Here is a 20,342-nt window from a genome sequence, read left to right on the forward strand (position 1 = left end):
GATACATGAAAGAATTAAGGCCCTGGGGGTAGCTAATTCCTTTATTTGTGATGCTTATATGCAGTTATTTGCTTGAATGCCAAGACATCAGGCTTTTCTGTTCTGACCCGGAGGGCCCTGTGGTTGAAGTCGTGGTCTGGTAACATGACGTCCAAATCTAGATTGCTTTCCCTTCCATTTAAAGGAAAGATTATTTTCGGTCCAGGCTTGGACTCGATTATACCCTCGGTCACAGGGGGCAAGGTTGCCTTTCTCCTGCAGGATAAGAAGAATAAACCTTAAGGTCCTAATTTCGTCCTTTTTGTTTGGACAAGTCCCAACGACAGCAACCTGCCGTGAAGACCGATTAATCCAAGGGATCTTGGAAACCCTCTCAGTCTTGGAATAAAGCCAAGTAGAGCAAGAAGCCCGCCGAGACAAAATCGGCATGAAAGGGCAGCCCCTGATCCGTCTCTGGATCTCGTAGGAGGCAGACTCTTTCTCTTTTTTTTGCTGAGGTTTGATTGAGAGACGTACAGGATCCTTGGGTTCTGGATGTTGTTACCCAGGTTAACAGGATAGGTTTCAAGACTCATCCTCCCAGGGGCAAATCTTTCATCATTTTCAGAGAAAGGGATTGCCTTTCTAGAGTGCGTGAGCGATCTCTCCTCTCTAGAATAATTGTACCGGTATGTCTAGCAGAAAGGGGTCAAGGGTACTATTTAAACCTTTCTGTGGTACCAAAGAAGGAGGGTACGTTTAGCCCGATTCTAGACCTAAAGTGCTTAAACAAGTTTCTGTCGGTTCCATCGTTCAAAATGGAGACGATAAGGTTTATATTGCCCCTAGTTCAAGAGGGTCAGTTTATGACTATGCTAGGCTTGAAGGACACTTACCTTCATGTGCCAATACACAAGGATCACTTCAGGTTCTTAAGGTTTGCCTTTCTGGATCAGCACTTAAAGTTTGTAGCGCTTCCCTTCGGGCTGGCTACTGCTCCAAGAATCTTCACAAAAGTTCTGGGATCTCTGCTCGCTGTGGAGAGATCCAGAGGGATAGCAGTGACTCCTTATTTGGACGACATTCTGTTTCAGGCTCCATCCTGCCAGCTGGCAGAGGACCACTCTAGTGCTCTTCTCCTGCTTCTGCAATCTCATGGATGGATGGTAAACTCAGCAAAGTGTTCCCAGTACCAGAGTGGAGTCCCTGGGCACGATAATAGACTCCATTGCCATGAAGATATTTCTAATAGACAAGAGATGTTGCAAGATTGTCTCCAGCTGTCTTGCCATTTAATCCTCCTTGAGACCATCAGTGGCCCGGTGCATGGAGGTGATTGGGCTCATGGTATCCACTATAGATGTTATTCCATTTGCCAGATTCCGTCTCCGGCCTCTTCAGCTGTGCATGCTGAGGCAGTGGAATGGTGATCATTCAGACCTGTCCCAACTGATATCTATGGACAAAGGGTTGAGGGAGTCTCTCTCTTGGTGGCTCTGTCCAGACCAGCTGTCCCAGGGGACGTCCTTCCTCAGACCATCTTGGGAGATAGTGACTACGGACGTGAGTCTCTCAGGTTGGGGAGTGGTTTGGGGTGCCAGGACGGCACAGGGCAGGTGGAATCGGAAGGAGTCTCTTCTTCCAATCAACATCCTGGAACTTCGGGTGATCTTCAATGCTCTGGGGGTTTGGCCTCTCCTGGGTTCGTCAAAGTTCATCAGATTTCATTCAGACATTACCTCGGTGGCCTACATCAACCACCAGGAGGGAACGAGAAGCTCCCTAGCCATGAAGGAAGTATCTTGGATTCTGGAGTGGGCGAAGGCCCACGAAAGCTCGCTATCAGCGATCCACATCCTGAGTGTGGACAACTGGGAAGCGGACTTTCTCAGCAGACAATATTTTCATCCGGGGAACGGTCTCTTCACCCTGAAGTGTTTGTTTGCAGAGATTTGCAACAGTTGGGGGACTCCGGAGATAGATCTCATGGCGTCCAGACTCAACTTTAAGCTACCCAGATATGGGTCGCGGTCCAGGGATACCCAGGCAGAACTGGTAGATGCCTTAGCAGTGCCTTGGGGATTCAACCTAGTGTCCATATTTCCACTGTTACAACTTCTACCTCGTGTAGTGGCACACAGCAAACAGTAGCAAGCGTCAACTATTCTGATTGCTCTATCGTGGCCTCGGAGGACGTGGTTTGCGGAGCTAGTGGGGATGTCATCGTCCCCTCCATGGAGGTTCCCTGTCGCAGGGATCTGCTGGTACAGGGCCCCTTTGTGCATCAGAATCTAGATTCTCTGAGGCGGACTACATGGAAATTGAACGCTTAGTCTTAGCCAGAAGTGGATTTTCTGAGAGGGTGATTGATACTCTCATTCAAGCCAGAAAGCCGGTCACCTGTCGCATCTATCATAAGGTGTGGAGGACCTACTTACTCTGGTGTGAATCTCGTGGATATTCCTGGCATAAGGTCAGGAGATCCAGAATTATTTTCTTCCTCCAGGACGGTCTGTAAAAGGGACTTGCCGCCAGTTCCTTAAGGGGGCAGATTTCGGCTCTATCTGTGCTGTTACACAAAAAGCTTGCTGAGCTTCCTGATATTCAGTCTTTTGTTCAGATTCTTCCCAGGATCAAGCCTGTGTTTAGACATTCTGCTCCTCCTTGCAGTTTGAATTTAGTTCTGAAGGTTTTGCAGGGGCCCCCGTTCCAGCCTATGCATTCTCTTGACATTAAGACCCTGTTATGGAAGGTTATTTTTCTACTGGCCATTGCTTCGGCCCGCAGAGTCTTAGAATTAGCGGCCTTCCAATGTGAGCCTCCTTACCTGGTTTTCCATGCAGGTAAGGCTGTTCTTCGCACTGGACTGGGATTTCTCCCTAAGGTTGTGTCTGATCGCAACATTATTCAGGAAATTGTGGTTCCTTCTTTGTGTCCTAAACCACCTTCTTCGAAGGAACTGTTACTTCATAACTTGGATGTGGTTCGAGCCGTGAAATTCTATCTTCAGGCTACGAAGGATTTCAGACAAACTTCAGCTTTGTTTGTTGTCTATACGGGGAAGCGCAAGCAGCAGAAGGCTTCTACAGGGAGTGCAGAATTATTAGGCAAATGAGTATTTTGACCACATCATCCTCTTTATGCATGTTATCTTACTCCAAGCTGTATAGGCTCGAAAGCCTACTACCAATTAAGCATATTAGGTGATGTGCATCTCTGTAATGAGAAGGGGTGTGGTCTAATGACATCAACACCCTATATCAGGTGTGCATAATTATTAGGCAACTTCCTTTCCTTTGGCAAAATGGGTCAAAAGAAGGACTTGACAGGCTCAGAAAAGTCAAAAATAGTGAGATATCTTGCAGAGGGATGCAGCACTCTTAAAATTGCAAAGCTTCTGAAGCGTGATCATCGAACAATCAAGCGTTTCATTCAAAATAGTTAACAGGGTCGCAAGAAGCGTGTGGAAAAACCAAGGCGCAAAATAACTGCCCATGAACTGAGAAAAGTCAAGCGTGCAGCTGCCAAGATGCCACTTGCCACCAGTTTGGCCATATTTCAGAGCTGCAACATCACTGGAGTGCCCAAAAGCACAAGGTGTGCAATACTCAGAGACATGGCCAAGGTAAGAAAGGCTGAAAGACGACCACCACTGAACAAGACACACAAGCTGAAACGTCAAGACTGGGCCAAGAAATATCTCAAGACTGATTTTTCTAAGGTTTTATGGACTGATGAAATGAGAGTGAGTCTTGATGGGCCCGTGGCTGGATTGGTAAAGGGCAGAGAGCTCCAGTCCGACTCAGACGCCATCAAGGTGGAGGTGGAGTACTGGTTTGGGCGGGTATCATCAAAGATGAGCTTGTGGGGCCTTTTCGGGTTGAGAATGGAGTCAAGCTCAACTCCCAGTCCTACTGCCAGTTTCTGAAAGACACCTTCTTCAAGCAGTGGTACAGGAAGAAGTCTGCATCCTTCAAGAAAAACATGATTTTCATGCAGGACAATGCTCCATCACACGCGTCCAAGTACTCCACAGCGTGGCTGGCAAGAAAGGGTATAAAAGAAGAAAATCTAATGACATGGCCTCCTTGTTCACCTGATCTGAACCCCATTGAGAACCTGTGGTCCATCATCAAATGTGAGATTTACAAGGAGGGAAAACAGTACACCTCTCTGAACAGTGTCTGGGAGGCTGTGGTTGCTGCTGCACGCAATGTTGATGGTGAACAGATCAAAACACTGACAGAATCCATGGATGGCAGGCTTTTGAGTGTCCTTGCAAAGAAAGGTGGCTATATTGGTCACTGATTTGTTTTTGTTTTGTTTTTGAATGTCAGAAATGTATATTTGTGAATGTTGAGATGTTATATTGGTTTCACTGGTAAAAATAAATAATTGAAATGGGTATATATTTGATTTTTGTTAAGTTGCCTAATAATTATGCACAGTAATAGTCACCTGCACACACAGATATCCCCCTAAAATAGCTATAACTAAAAACAAACTAAAAACTACTTCCAAAACTATTCAGCTTTGATATTAATGAGTTTTTTGGGTTCATTGAGAATCCTCAAAAATACAACTTGCCTAATAATTCTGCACTCCCTGTAGTTCCCTATCCTTTTAGCTGAGGAGCATGATTCATTTGGCTTATAAGACAGCGGGACATAAGCCTCCTCAGAGGATTACGACTCACTCAACTAGAGCTGGGCTTCTTCTTGGGCCTTTAAGAATGAGGCCTCTATGGAGCAGATTTGTAAGGCAGCTACCTGGTCCTCCTTACATACTTTTACAAAGTTTTACAAATTTGACGTTTTTCCTTTGGCTGAAGCAGCTTTTGGGAGAAAGGTTTTGCAGGCTGTGGTGCCCTCAGAATAGGGTCCGCCTCCTTTTTACCCTCTCATTTTTCATTCAGTGTCCTCTAGAGCTTGGGTATTTGTTTCCCACAAGTAATGAATGAAGCCGTGGACTCTCCTCGTATTAGATGGAAAACATAAATTATGCTGACCTGATAATTTCATTTCCATCGTTACGAGTAGAGTCCATGGCTCCTGCCCGGTTCTCCATTGGGCGGACCTAAATTTCTTTTGTTTCTTCTTCTGGCACCTTTTATACCTTTGATATTTCTCCTACTGTTCATTGTTCCCTGTGCAGAATGACTGGGGGATGAGGGGAGTGTGGGAGGTATTTAAGCCTTTGGATGGGGTGTCCTTGCCACCTCCTTGTGGCCAGGTTTTGTGTTCCCACAAGTAATAAATAAAGCCGTGGACTCTCCTCGTAACGATTGAAATTAAATTATCAGGTAAGCATAATTTATTTTTTTGTATTTCTTTTTAAGTGGATGAGAAGACAGAGTGGTAGATTTCACTGATTTGTCTGTATTACATAGAAGATACCTTTGTGCACTACCAAAATCCTGATAATACCTTTTTATGCTTAACTTCCAAGTTCCCTCTGGTTTTCTTAAGGTCTTTTCTATAACTATTGATTCAGTGGCATTGATTTGTTTCTTCATTGTTTGCTTTTTTTATTTTTATACATTTCATATTTAGCTTCAAATTTAGCAACACAAAACTTAGTTTTAGGATGATAAACTTTTTTCCTTATTTTGACAAAGCATTGCATAGATTATAACTGTTTCTTAGACTATTGGAATATACCTCTTTTGCATCATATGTAGCTTCCGCTCACTTAAACATACAACCATAGAGCTCATGCATGAACAGAGTTGTACTCCATAAGCATTTGTACTAATTTAACTTGCCAATGGCACTCGTGTCTCATGTGCAACACGTGAAGACACATGCACAGCGGACAACGCATATGCTTAAAGGGACATGAAACCCAATTGTTTTCTTTCATGGTTTGGAAAGAGCATGCAATTTTAATTAACTTTCTAATTTACTTCTATTATCTAATTAGCTTCATTCTTTTGATATCCTTTGATGAAAAACATATCTACATAGGCTCAGTAAGCTGTTATTGGCTTATCTTGTGCATTGCTATTTATTCAACAAAGGATATCTGAAGAATGAAGCAAATTAAATAATACAAGTAAATTGGAATTTTGTTTAAAATTGTATTCTCTATCTGGATCATGAAAGAAAATTTTGGGCCTTAATGTCCCTTTAAAGGAATAGTCTAGTCAAAATTAAACTTTCATGATTCAGATAGAGCATGCAATTTTAAGCAACTTTCTAATTGACTCCTATTATAATTTTTCTTCATTCTCTTTGTATCTTTATTTGAAAAAAATGGAATGTAAGCCTAGGAGACGGCCCATTTTCTTCTTAAACGGGAGGAGTCCACAGCTGCATTCATTACTTTTGGGAATTCAGAACCTGGCCACCAGGAGTAGACAAAGACACCCCAGCCATAGGCTTCAAATACCTCCCCCACTTTCCTCATCCCCCAGTCATTCTTTGCCTTTCGTCACAGGAGGTTAGCAGAGAAGTGTCAGAAGTTTGAAGAGTCTCTTATGGAGGGTAATACTCTTCGAAATTGGACTGGAGTTTAAAGTAATCATGTCAGCCTCTCAGTGAGAGCATGGATGAAGGTTAGAGTCTGGAGATGCAGGGAGAGTCTTTCTGCGAAACTATCCCGACTCTTAACAGCAGCTCCTTGGCAATCAGGGTTGATGAGTTTCGCGGCCTGCCTTTATTCACTCAAGTCTATGTCAGAAGCGAGGCTACTATCTGTCACACTTGAAGGGCCGTGTTCCTGTTCCACAACTGAGATTCCGGTAAGATCGTTTCATTTTGTTTCGATATGTTAATGTAATGTTAACGAAAGAAGGTAGGGTCCCAGTGGGACTCCTTTTGTCTTAAAAAAGGAATCATGGGTTAATATCTCCTGAGGGGAGTTATTGAACAGGGGGTGGCTTTAATCATGTTTGTTATATGGTTCTATCTACTAATGTGTAGTAATACTTAGGGTCATGGCCTTTCGGAACATAACGGCCTTATCAGTTGGCGCAATCTCTTTAGATTTGCGTGCTCTTTTGGTGACCTGCACGGTGCACCTCGTGACCGGGTGCGGTTACGTTCTTTTTCACTTCCGTACTCTGACTGTGTGGCGACAGAGAGAGTCTGCTCGTTGGTTGTCTGGTTCACAGGAGGTGGTGAGTGCCCCAGCCATTGGGGGTATAAAAAGGGTGCTGGTTAGTGTTAGTTATTTTTGTAGTCCCAAAGTTATGGAGGATTCTGATTTTTTTTTTAGACACGGATATCTCCGATTCGGAGAATGCGTCTTGTGATGAATATGAAATGGCCCGGGTTATCCATGTCCATCAGTTATGTTCCGATTGCCGTTGTAGAGTACTCTCTCCTCCCGAATCAGGGAACTTGGAGTGCGTTGAGCTATCTACCCCCAAGGATTCCATGTCCTCTGAGGCGCGTGCCCCAGAACCTTCCTTTGCTACGCAAGCAGGTGACCCTATGGCCTTTACTCCTCCGGAAGGTGGTTTGTTTCCTCCAGAGGTGACTGCACGGTTCCGCATGGCCATATCTATGGCGCTGGCTCATTTATATTTCCCAAGTGAAATATTTTTAAGGTACTGTCCATGTTCTGTCAACCTTGCCCCATGGGGCGTGGGATCACCTGATTCAGTTCGGCCTTCTGGGGAAGCGTTGGCCCCTGAGGCTTCAGGGACCCCAACCTCGGGGCCAGGGTCGCTTATTGATCCGGCGAGGGATAATTTTGCTTTCTGTTATAGGCTGGCACGTCTTGTTATAGGCTGGCACGTGTCCTGTTTTGGCAGTGCTGGAGGATTCCAGTCCTAATGGGCCGAGGGGTTAGACGTTTGGGGATGAAGCTAATCTCCTTGACGTCTGTTTTTTCTTTCTTTCTTTTATGTATCGGTTTCAGTTCTGAGCTTGGGAGAATGGGTCCTCTGATCGGCTGGTCCTTTTGGCGTACTCATTCTCCTTGGGCGTTCACCCGCAGGTGCTGCCTTAATTTTATTTTGATCCGGATAGCATGTATTTGATTTGTTTTCATAAGCTCACATCTGATATAACTTCCGTTTTGGGAAAATTCTTTCTCTGGAACTGATACTTGCGATTTTGTGGTTGCATGGGCACTTTCTTGGAAGTTGCGCACTTTCAGTTAAGAAAAAAGTTATGTTTCTAGTTCATATTATCGGACCTTCGGGTCGATTTTTCTTGGACCTTAGACAGTTTTTGAGTGTACCACTTTTGTACCAGGAAGGTATTGGTCGAGCGCTATCTGCTGTTCCTTGGGTTCATGTCACCCTCGTGGTGCTGATTATCCTTTCGGATTCTGAATGTCACTTTGGCCTATTGATATGGACTCCGGTCTCGGATCCTACTATGAAGTATGGAGGCCTAGTGCGTAGTTCCAACGCTTCTGGAAGGAAGGTTGTGAGCTTAGGTTTAAGTTGGTCTTTTTCAATTTGCTTGGAATTAGTGACCGACTTGTTAAGACATCATCATGGTTTCTAAGGTCCCAGTGGACTTTGAACCGTAGTTTCACATTCCTTTTAGGTTGGAGATGTGTATGACCTTAGGTGGTCTAGTATTCCGGGTGGGGGACGATTTACGTTTTCACTTTCGTTATCTCCAGATGTTGACTCTTGTAGCCCAGTCACATTCTTTTTGGCGATGACAGAGTCTCCTTTTCTTCCCGTCTTGCGTTGGGTCTTCTGTGTCTGGAAGTGCGGGCATGTCCTTCTTTCTTTTCTCAGCGCCTTGTTTGCTCTATTGCTGGAGTGTCGGGGGGTGGATCACCCCGTCCTTTCTGCCAGGTTCTGCGAGACTCTCTTTGTTATTCCTGTTACAGGATTTTCAGGAGTCCGATCCTGTGCAGATCTCTGGAGACTGTCATATTCTTAATCTAAGAACTGTCCCTTGTCATACCGTGGTCTTTAGACTCTTGGGTGCTTCAACCTTATGGAAATCTAGCCCTTTGGGCTTGCGGATAGGTGGTCAGGGGTCAGATACAGACCTTTATCTTTCTACGGTCAAGAAAATGACCAACATGTAGATCAGGTGGTTAAGCCTGTCTACTAAGGATTACCTTTTGATAATGTGGTTGCTGTTTGCTTAGACCGGTCAGGAGTTTTTCAGACACTTGGGTTTGAGGCTGTTGCTGGTACTCTATGTCTAGGGACTCTAGATGGTGGAAGGCTCGGTTTTAGGTGTGCCCCTAACCATAGGAGGCTGCTTATGGATTTCTCAGGCTGTTGGATCTTGCGATCTGTCCCGTTTTCAAGGACTCGGGCTTAGGACAATGTCTTTTGCCTGGAAGGGCATGGGTGGTGCAGTTTAACCTTAGGGTTTGGATCTCCCGCGTGTCCTTTGAGGGGACACAGTGTTTTGACTCTCATGGGAGATTAATAGCTGCCTGAGGCTTAAATTGAGATCTCTCTAACGGGTCCCTACTTGTCTCCGGGGGCATCTAATGCTTCCTAGTAGACTTCCAGTTGTTGTTTCAACTGGGCTGGCGATTTGAGCCGAAGGGTCTTGCCTCTATTAGTAGGGTGTTTACCGTTTTGTTACTTTCTCTTCTCCTCACCTAGGGCGGGTGATGGGGTTTTGCGTTGCTCTCCTTAATTTGGAGGTGCTTCATTATCCGTTAAGGCCTGTGGGTCTTTGTTTTTCTCGCCTCAGAGGGTTTTTTCCCTTTATTGCGTTCTCAGGATCATGACTGGATTCTGGTATTTTGATACTGTGGGTCAGAATGCTACCTTTTATGAAAGGCAACAGTGTAGGGGTTCTGGGCCCTGAGCACGAAGTTCCTGTCATGGCTCATGGTAGCATGCCAGTTTTTAAGTAGATCCATCCTTTTTCTCCCGTAGGTCTGAGCAGAGTTTGTTTTTCCTGTCTTAGGTCTTTAACCAGTCTTTGGGCTGGGACCGTTACCTTGAGGTGAGGGTCAGAGATCGGTCTGCTCTATGCAGTGTTGACCGTATACTTTTATGAATTCTGTTTTCCACTTGGTGGGGGGGGGGGGCTCTTGATGTCCATCTCTCTACTGATGGCACCTGCTGCTGGGATGGGACGCTCCTCAGAATCCGGATTTTTCTGGACGGGAGCTGCTGCTGAGTATTTTCTGCACTTCTTGGTGGGATAGGGTCCCATGATGACTTAGGGTCATTTTTGGTCATTGCGAGTTCTTGTTTTTAGGTGTCTGTGTTCTCACGGAGAGCTCCTTTTTGGCTGCTAGGCCAATTATCCTGTCTATGCTTGTCTAGCTTGTTTAGCCGGACAATTCGACTGGTCTATGAGGCAATGGGAATCTTGCAATTTTTTGAAGCACCATTGTGGTGTGGTGCTGTTTCAGGAATATGAGGGTGGCCTTCTGGTCACCATAGTGACGTTTTTTTCCTGAGTATGGACTTATTTTTATGGTCCTTGTCCTCTTGAGAGTTCGTCTACCTGGGCAGTGGTCATGTGGCAAACTTGGGTTTGCTCGAAGTTTTGATTTAAACCCTTATTGGATGGTCTTTGGGATCTCTTAGAGGGTTCTCTATTCTCCCGCTCTGGGGTTGAGAGAGGTTCTTCCTTTCAGTCGGGGGTACGTTCGTGGATGTTGAAAGCCGCAGGGCTGGCTCCTCTAAAGCTTTTGTGCTCAGCAGACTCTGGGTCTGAGTGGTCTCTAGCACGGCTTGCAGGTTGTGTAACTGATAAACAGATACCTGGGCTTCCGGTATTTTTCCCCTTGTTGTTTTTATTTTTTTTGTAGGGTGTCGGTAATTTCAGGCTGTAAGGTGCCTTTCGAAGGAGCCGCCTTTTTGTACCCACCCTTTGTTTGCATTCAGTGTCCTCTATAGCTTGGGTATTGTTTTCCCAAAAGTAATGAATGCAGCTGTGGACTCTTCCCATTTAAGAAGAAAAACATAAATTATGGTTACCTGATAATTTTATTTTCTTCTGACGGGAAGAGTCCACAGCTCCCGCCCGCATTTTTGTTTGAGGCGTCAGTAAATTTTTTGTTCTTCTGGCACCTTTTTCACCCTTATATTTTTCCTACTGTTTCTTGTTCCTTTGGCAGAATGACTGGTTGTACTTATATTTGCCATGAATCAGGTTTATGTATATTTCCTTTTGCATACTATCAGTTTTATATTTGGGAGAAAAACATATTTAGGAAATATTTTAGGAAATATTTTTCTTACCTGGGTATAGTCTTTTTTTCAATGGACTGCTTTTTCATTAAATTTTGCGGGCAAAATTAGGCTTGTGAGGGCGCAAAATGCCAAAGTTTACTGCGTCTTTCTTGGCGTGAGAATTTTTTGGCTCGAAGGTACGTCCGATGACGCAAATTCGTCATTTCCGGCGTCTTAGTGTGTCATTTCCGGATGTTGTTCGCGCCAAAAAAAATCAGTTTGCGTTGTGTATCATACTTAGCGCCAAATAATTTCATTATTTATAACCCCATTCCTATATGCGTCTTGCCTTTTTCTATATCAGAGGACTATGCTGTTTGCATTTTTTCCCCATTCCTGAAACTGCCATATAAGGAAATTGATAATTTTGCTTTATATGTCTCAATCTGATCCTGTCTCAGAAAGTGCATTTGTTGTAAATTTGTGGAGATTATATCACCAGCTGTGGTATGTAATAGTTGTCATGATAAGCTTTTACATGCAGAGAATGTGTCCATTAGTAATAGTACAATGCCTGTTGTTCCTTCAACATCTAATGTACATGATATACCTGTGAATATAAAAGATTGTATTGCTGATGCGATTCAGAAGGCTTTGTCTGCCATCCCGCCTTCTAATAAACGTAAAAGGTCTTTTAAAACTTCTCATAAAGTTGATGAAATTTCTAATGACCGACAACATACTAAATTATCCTGAACTATCGAGCAGATTTCAAAGGAACAAGATCTTCCTCTCTATAGATTGGAATGCATAGAAAGAACTGTTTGCAGAAAAATGCAAGTGGAAGTCTATGTTGTGTGATTATTTTATTAGGTTTATAATGCTGTTTAGCAAATATTTTTGTTCATTTAACTTAGTTTAATTATATATTCTGTGTTGTGTGATTATTTTATTAGGTTTATAATGCTTTCTAGCATTTAAAGTCTTCATTTCAAAGCTTTTAAAATAATGTATTAGGTTTTACTTATAACAATTTTGAGAGGGGCCTGGAACCAATCTCCCTCACTTCCCATTGACTTACATTATAAACTGGGTTTCAATTTACAATGGTTTTCGATTTACAACCATTCCTTCTGGAACCTAACCCCGGCGTAAACTGAGGGCTACCTGTGTTTATTTAAAATGGAGTATATTCGTTCCTTGTTAAAAGAGGTGTTGATTACATTGGATATTGAGGAAACTAGTCCTCTTGATATTAAAACTAGTAAACGTTTAAATTCTGTTTATAAACCTCCTGTGGTTACTCCAGAGGTTTTTCCAGTTCCTGATGCTATTTCTGATATGATTTCTAAGGAATTGAATAGGCCTGGTACTTATTTTATTCCTTCTTCAAGGTTTAAAAAATTGTATCCTTTGCCAGCAGTTAGATTGGAGTTTTGGGAAAAGATCCCCAAAGTTGATGGGGCTATTTCTACTCTTGCTAAACGTACTACTATTACTATGGAAGATAGTACTTATTTTAAAGATCCTTTAGATAGGAAACTTGAATCCTATCTAAGGAAAGCTTATTCATATTCTGGCCATCTTCTCAGGCCTGCCATTTCTATGGCTGATGTTGCAGCTGCATCAACTTTTTGGTTGGAAAGTTTAGCGCAACAGGAAATGGATCCTGATTTGTCTAGCATTGTTCGGTTGCTTCAACATGCTAATCATTTTATCTGTGATGCCATTTTTGATATCATCAAAATTGATGTTAAATCTATGTCTTTAGCTATTTTAGCTAGAAGAGCTTTGTGGCTCAAATATTGGAATGCTGACATGGTATCTAAGTCTAGATTACTTATCTTTATTTCCAAGGTAATAATTTATTTGGTTCTCAGTTGGTTTCGATTATTTCAACTGTTACTGGGGGGAAGGGAGTTTGTTTGCCTCAGGATAAAAGACCTAAGGGTAAATCTAAAGCTTCTAACCGTTTTCGTTCCTTTCAACAAAGTAAGGAACAGATACCTAATCCTTCCCCCAAAGAATCTGGTTCCAATTGGAAACCTTCTTCAAGTTGGAGTAAATCCAAGCCATTTAAGAAACCAAAGCCAGCCCCCAATTCTGCATGAAGGTGCGGCCCTCATTCCAGCTCAGCTGGTAGGGGGCAGATTAAGATTCTTCCAAAACATTTGGGCAGATTCTGTCCAAAATCAATGGATTCAGAGTATTGTCTCTCAAGGGTACCGAATAGGTTTCAGAGTAAGACCTCCTGTGAGAAGACTTTTTTCTCTCACGCATCCCAGCAAATCCAATAAAGGCTCAGACTTTTCTGAAGTGTGTTTCAGACCTGGAGCTTTCAGGGGTAATCATTCCAGTTCCGTTTCAGGAACAGGGTCTGGGGTTTTATTCAAATCTATTCATTGTCCCAAAGAAAGAAAATTCATTCAGGCCAGTTCTGGATCTGAAAATTTTGAATCGTTATGTAAGAGTGCCAACTTTCAAAATGGTGACTATAAGGTCTATTATTCCTTTTGCTCAGCAAGGGCATTATATGTCCACAATAGACTTACAGGATGCATATCTTCATATTCCGATTCATCCAGACCATTATCAGTTTCTGAGATTCTCTTTTCTAGACAAGCATTACCAATTTGCCGCTCTTCCATTTGGCCTAGCGACAGCTCCAATAATCTTTTCAAAGGTTCTCGGTGCCCTACTCTCTGTAATTCAGAGAAAGGGTTATTGCGGTGTTTCCTTATTTGGACGATATCTTGGTACTAGCTCAGTCTTTACATTCTGCAGAATCTCACATGAATCAACTAGTGTTGTTTCTTCAAAAACATGGTTGGAGGATCAATTTACCAAAAAATTATTTGATTCCTCAGGCAAAGGTTACCTTTTTAGGTTTCCAGATAGATTCAGTGTTCATGACTCTGTCTCTAACAGACAAGAGACGATTAAAATTGGTTTCAGCTTGTCGGAACCTTCAGTCTCAATCATTCTCTTCAGTAGCTATGTGCATGGAAGTTTTAAGTCTCATGACTGCAGCATCGGACGAGATCCCTTTTGCTCGTTTCATATGAGACCAGCTTTGTATGCTGAACCAATGGTGCAGGGATTATACAAATATATCACAATTAATATCCTTAAATCCCAATGTTCGACTATCTCTGACTTTGTGGTTAGATCACCCTTGTATAGTTCAAGGGGCCTCTTTTGTTTGTCTAACCTGGACTGTGATCACAACAGATGCAAGTCTTTCAGGTTGGGGATCTGTCTGGGGATCTCTGACAGCACAAGGGTTTTGGAAATCTCAAGAGGCGAGGTTACCAATCAATATTTTAGAACTCCGTGCTATTTTCAGGGCTCTTCAGGTTTGGCCTCTGCTGAAGAGAGAACCGTTCATTTGTTTTCAGACAGACAATATCACAAATGTGGCATATGTCAATCATCAGGGTGGGACTCAGTTCCCAAGCTATGAAAGAAGTATCTTGGATACTTGCTTGGGCAGAATCCAGCTCCTGTCTAATTTCTGCAGTTCATATCCCAGGTGTAGACAATTGGGAAGCGGATTATCTCAGCCGTCAGACTTTACATCCGGGGGAGTGGTTGCTCCATCCAGATGTGTTTTCTCAGATTGTTCAGATGTGGGGTCTACCAGAAATAGATCTGATGGCTTCCCATCTAAACAAGAAACTACCCAGGTACCTGACCAGGTCCAGGGATCCTCAGGCGGGAAGCAGTGGATGCGTTGGCAGTTCCTTGGTGTTACCGACCTGCTTATATCTTCCCGCCTCTGGTTCTTCTTCCAAGAGTGATTTCCAAGATCATCATGGAACAATAATTTGTGTTGTTGGTAGCTCTACTATGGCCTCACAGGTTTTGTTATGCGCATCTTGTTTGGATGTCCAGTTGCCAACCTTAGCCACTTCCATATAGGGCAGACCTTCTGTCTCAAGGTCCGTTTTTCCATCAGGATCTCAAATCCATTAAATTTGAAGGTATGGAAATTGATCGCCTAGTGCTTAGTCATAGAGGTTTCTCTGACTAAGTGATTAATACTATGTTACAGGCTCGTAAATCTGTTTCTAGGAAGATTTATTATCGAGTTTGGAAGACTTTGATTTCATGGTGTTCTTCTCATAAATTCTCCTGGCATTCTTTTAGAATTCCTAGAATTTTACAGTTTCTTCAGGATAGTTTGGATAAGGGTTTGTCTGCAAGTTCCTTGAAGGGACAAATCTCTGCTCTTTCTGTTTTATTTCACAGAAAGATTGCTAAGCTTCCTGATATTCACTGTTTTGTACAGGCTTTGGTCCGTATCAAGCCTGTCATTAAATCAATCTCTCCTCCTGGGAGTCTTAATTTGGTTTTGAAGGCTTTACAGGCTCCTCCGTTTGAGCCTATGCATTCTTTAGACATTAAACTACTTTCTTGGAAAGTGTTGTTCCTTTTGGCCATTTCTTCTGCTAGAAGAGTTTCTGAATTATCTGCTCTTTCTTGTGAATCTCCCTTTCTGATTTTCCATCAGGATAAGGCAGTTTGGGGGACTTCATTTAAATTTCTACCTAAGGTTGTGAATTCTAACAACATTAATAGAGAAATTGTTGTCCATTCTTTGTGTCCTAATCCTAAGAATTCTTTGGAGAGATCCTTACATTCTTTGGATGTGGTAAGAGCTTTGAAATATGTTAAAGGTACTAAAAATTTCAGGAAGACTTCTAGTCTATTTATCTTTTCTGGTTCTAGGAAAGGTCAGAAGGCTTCTGCCATTTCCTTGGCATCTTGATTAAAGCTTTTGATTCATCAGGCTTATTTGGAGTCGGGTCAGGCCCCGCCTCAGAGAATTACAGCTCATTCTACTAGATCATTCTCCACTTCGTGGGCTTTTAAGAATTAAGCTTTAGTTGATCAGATTTGCAAATCAGCAACCTGGTCTTCTTTGCATACATTTACTAAATTCTACCGTTTTGATGTATTTGCTTCTTCGGAAGCAGTTTTTGGTAGAAAAGTTTTTCAGGCAGCTGTTTCAGTTTGATTCCTCTGCTTATGTTTGAGTTTTTTCTTTTCATTCCGAGAATAAACTTATATTTTGGGTTGTGGATTTATTTTTTTCAGCGGAAAATGGCTGTTATTATTTTTATCCCTCCCTCTCTAGTGACTCTTCTGTGGAGTTCCACATCAGATTCTTGGGTATTACTATCCCATACGTCACTAGCTCATGGACTCTTGCCAATTACATGAAAGAAAACATAATTTCTGTAAGAACTTACTTGATAAATTAATTTCTTTCATATTGACAAGAGTCCATGAGACCCACCCTTTTTATGGTGGTTATGATTTTTTTTATAAAGCACAATTATTTCCAAATTCCTTTGTTGATGCTTTTTACTCCTTTCTTTATCACCCCACTACTTGGCTATTCGTTAAACTGAATTGTGGGTGTAGTGAGGGGTGCATTTATAGGCATTTTTAGGTTTGGGAAACTTTGCCCCTCGTGGTAGGATTGTATATCCCATACGTCACTAGTTCATGGAGTCTTGTCAATATGAAAGAAATTCATTTATCAGGTATTTTCTTACATAAATTACGTTTTTCTCTTCACGTTTCTTAAAATAATTTTTGTGTTTTTTTTTTTTTAAAGAAAAAAAAAAAGTCACAAACTCCCTAGTGAATTATATTATGCAAAAAAAAAATTCTTGTCAATAATCAGTGTTGGAAATGTCAGGACCTGCACATAAATTTGCTATCCCTATAGCCATTTTGATCTATTTAATTGAATTTATTTTCGATTATCAGTTTTTCTTTTAACTTCAGTTTCTTTGTCTTTGCTTTTTGTTTATTTTTCTTTCAGACAGGATGAGCAGCCGAGACCTTTTGCCCTTCATCCCTGCTTAAAAAACACTGAGGAAGAGGTCCGATTCCTACAGACCTGTGCTCAGGTGCTTGTACTCTGCTTCCTGCCCACAAGGGATTCTAAATCTCGCAGCTTACGTATAGTTCTGTCTGAAATACTTGCTACTAAAGGTGAGCTATTCATGATCTTAGTCGTCCACAAACATTGTAGGTAGAGAGACACAACATGCTACTCACCTATGGGACTATGCAGGGCTTTAAAGTGACACACAGACATTATAACTTCAAAATGTACATATGTGTATATATAATATTTAATATATACAGTACAACACACAGGATAGCCAGTGCTTACTTGGATGGATACTTCTAGATTAAAAGCATAAAATGAAGCGTTAGTTACAGCAATTAGCCAAATGAAGACAGGCCCAGATGCCACAATGAGGTCTATTGTTACCTGGGTCCCTTACCTACAGTTATACATGCCAGCTTCAAAGCAAACACACTGAAACACAAAGAAGAGTGTCACAGACAGTTTGTTGTATTTATATGTGAATGTTCCTTATTGAATGTTGCACTTAGCCTTGTCTAGTGTTAACTGCCTGAGTCACTGGATGTAAACCTAAGTCAGTTTTGCTAGTAGCATGGGACGTGTAGCCACTCTGGTTTGAATGCAGTCCGCTTCTGTGTTTTATGTATGTCTAGAGAGAGTTACAAATGCCTGACACACTTGTTTGTAGCTAAGTTTGTTTGATTGAAAGCTAGCATGTATGGCTGTAGGTTACAGAACCAGGTAAGAAGAGGACTTGATGTGGCACTTGAGTGTATCACCTTTAGCCAAATGCTGTGACGCTTCATTTTATGCTTTTTAATCTGTATGTATGCATGCAAGTGAGTTTAGGAATTTCTTTACCAAAAAAAAAATGTTCCCCTTGTGGATCATTGCTAATCAGGCATTTTATCTTGACACTCTAGCTTGACCCTAAAGCTGAAGGACTAATTCCTTGCCTCCATGTGGGTTAGGTACAATATTAAATGCATTTCTGTTTCCATATCTAGGTATATGTAGTCTGAGTAACGAAAACCACTGTGAAGATGATGGGTTTTTCATTCACTGTAAGACCCTTTTGTGCAAGGGGCGTAGGATAGCTGACTTGATGGTAGAGATTATTAGACCCATAAATTTGTCAAAAGCCCATATGGAAAAGGAACTTTTATTGAATAGTGGCTTGATCTCCTTGTGTGGGAGGCATTTTGTTTACTGAGAGTTTGAAAGGTCTGGCTGACTCATATATAATTAAGATACTTATAACAATCTTGTCCTTAATAGCCATTGAGGTGAATATGTCCCTGCAAGCGGCCAGCTCTGCTCTTTTGCAGTGTCTTAGAGCCCAATCCAAATCTCCAAACTGCAATGACTGCAGTTATTACAATTTCTTTTGTACTGATCAAAATTAAGTCAAGACAAAATGTCGCAATCATTACTACAGCCCTCCAAAATGGTAGACCTCAATCTAGGGAACATCATCTTCCAAAGAATGGCTTTAACAGACTGTGACAGTCTACTGCTTCTCTTCACAAAGTGTGGTTCATGATTATCAGTCATTTTACACCACCACCACCTCTGGAAATCTGAAGGAGTAAATACCCATCTGAGTAGTGCTCTCTTTCAAGGATATATGGCTGAAGTCTGGGGTTGTTGCAAAAGGTTTTCCAGCTCCTTCATATAATAGATGCTTGAGCTCAGTTATGAGATTATGATTTGTCATCTCCATAATTGTCTATGTAGATTATGCAAATGCAGTTATACTTGTGTAGCACTCTGTAGTACCGCTTAACAACAAAGTCCTGTAGAAACTTCACCAGGGAGTATAGTGAGAGGTCTATGCTTCCCCAGACAGTGCTCCGGAATTTAGCGGCTGCATCAATCATTTCCATGACCAGCTCACTAGGTGGCTCAGACAAGGCAAAGTCTGTAGTTTGGATGTGGCAATGCCTCAAAGAACAGAGGATATACTATAAATAAATTAAAAGCTAGAAGCAGCTCAGCACATTGCAACCAATCATGGCCTCTGCCCAGAAGTTCCCCCAAAACCTCAATTTAGTTACCCAAATTGTACTTTGTTAAAGGGACACTGAACCCAATTTTTTTCTTTCGTGATTCAGATAGAGCATGCAATTTTAAGCAACTTTCTAATTTACTCCTATTATCAATTTTACTTTGTTCTCTTGCTATCTTTATTTGAAAAAGAAGACATCTAAGCTAATGAGCCAGACAATTTTTGGTTAAGGACGCTGGACAGTACTTGTTTATTGGTGGGTGAATTTATCCACCAATCAGCAAGAACAACCCAGGTTGTTCACCAAAAATGGGCTGGCATCTAAACTTACATTCTTGCTTTTCAAATAAAGATACCAAGAGAATGAAGAAAATTTGATAATAGGAGTAAATTAGAAAGTTGCTTAAAATTGCATGCTCTATCAGAATCACGAAAGAAAAAAATTGGGTTCATTGTCCCTTTAATGACAAAATCTGTTTTCTCTTGTAAGGTGTATCCAGTCCACGGATTCATCCTTTACTTGTGGGATATTCTCCTTCCTGACAGGAAGTGGCAAAGAGAGCACACAGCAGAGCTGTCCATATAGCTCCCCCTCTAGCTCCACCCCCCAGTCATTCTCTTGTAAAGTGAAGTGAATGTGGTGTTAGATTTGTAGTTTTTGTTCTACAAGCAAAAGTTTGTTATTTTTAAATGGTACCGGTTTGTGCTATTTACTCTCCAGCAGAAAAGGGATGAAGATTTCTGCAGAGAGGAAAATGATTTTAGCATGTTGTAACTAAAATCCACTGCTGTTCCCACACAGGACTGAGGAGTACAAGAAAACTTCAATTGGGGGGAACGGTTTGCAGATTAAGCTGCAATAAGGTATGTTTAGTCATTTATTTCTAGACAAGACTGTGAAAATGCTAGAAAAGGACTGATAAGATCCCCATGAGGGAAGGGTAAGCTTTATTCAGAGACTAAGTATGGAATTACAAGCTTACATTACAGGGCTAATTTTGCTGGTTGACACTATTTTATTGGTTGACACTTTTTTATGGCAAACGGTTTTTACTTATAAACATCGTTTTTGAGACACTTAGAAGGTCCTTTTGGGTTTCTTTCAGGGGTTGTTACCCACATGGCTTGTATTATAACTCCTAGGAGTGTTTCTTTAGGCCTCACAGCACCGGAGTAAGGTGGGAGGGGCCTACTTTTGCGCCTCAGATGGCGCAGTTAGATGGACTAGATCTTCAGGCTGTGTTCACATGGTGGCTCCTGCTACAATTTGAGGACCCATAAGAAGCTTTTTCCCCATAAATCCGACTCCTAAGGGAAGGTAGTGCCACAGCAGAGCTGTGGCAAGGTGCTAAATTTGTTTTAACCGGTCTGTTAGCTTACTATTGATCCGGTTTGGG

The 20,342-nt window shown here is 41.9% G+C and overlaps 1 protein-coding gene across 1 annotated transcript in view; it reads left to right on the forward strand.

The window, feature by feature from the left end:
* The window catches only part of SNX25 (sorting nexin 25), a 776,760-nt gene that overhangs the window by 249,223 nt on the left and 507,195 nt on the right, over window positions 1-20,342 (forward strand). The window contains exon 4 of the mRNA XM_053703884.1: window positions 16,884-17,056. Within this exon, the coding sequence (XP_053559859.1) occupies window positions 16,884-17,056 (173 nt within the window). The remainder of the gene's footprint in view (window positions 1-16,883; window positions 17,057-20,342) is intronic.

Source organism: Bombina bombina, chromosome 2 (genome assembly GCF_027579735.1).
Source record: "Bombina bombina isolate aBomBom1 chromosome 2, aBomBom1.pri, whole genome shotgun sequence".
NCBI lineage: Eukaryota > Metazoa > Chordata > Amphibia > Anura > Bombinatoridae > Bombina > Bombina bombina.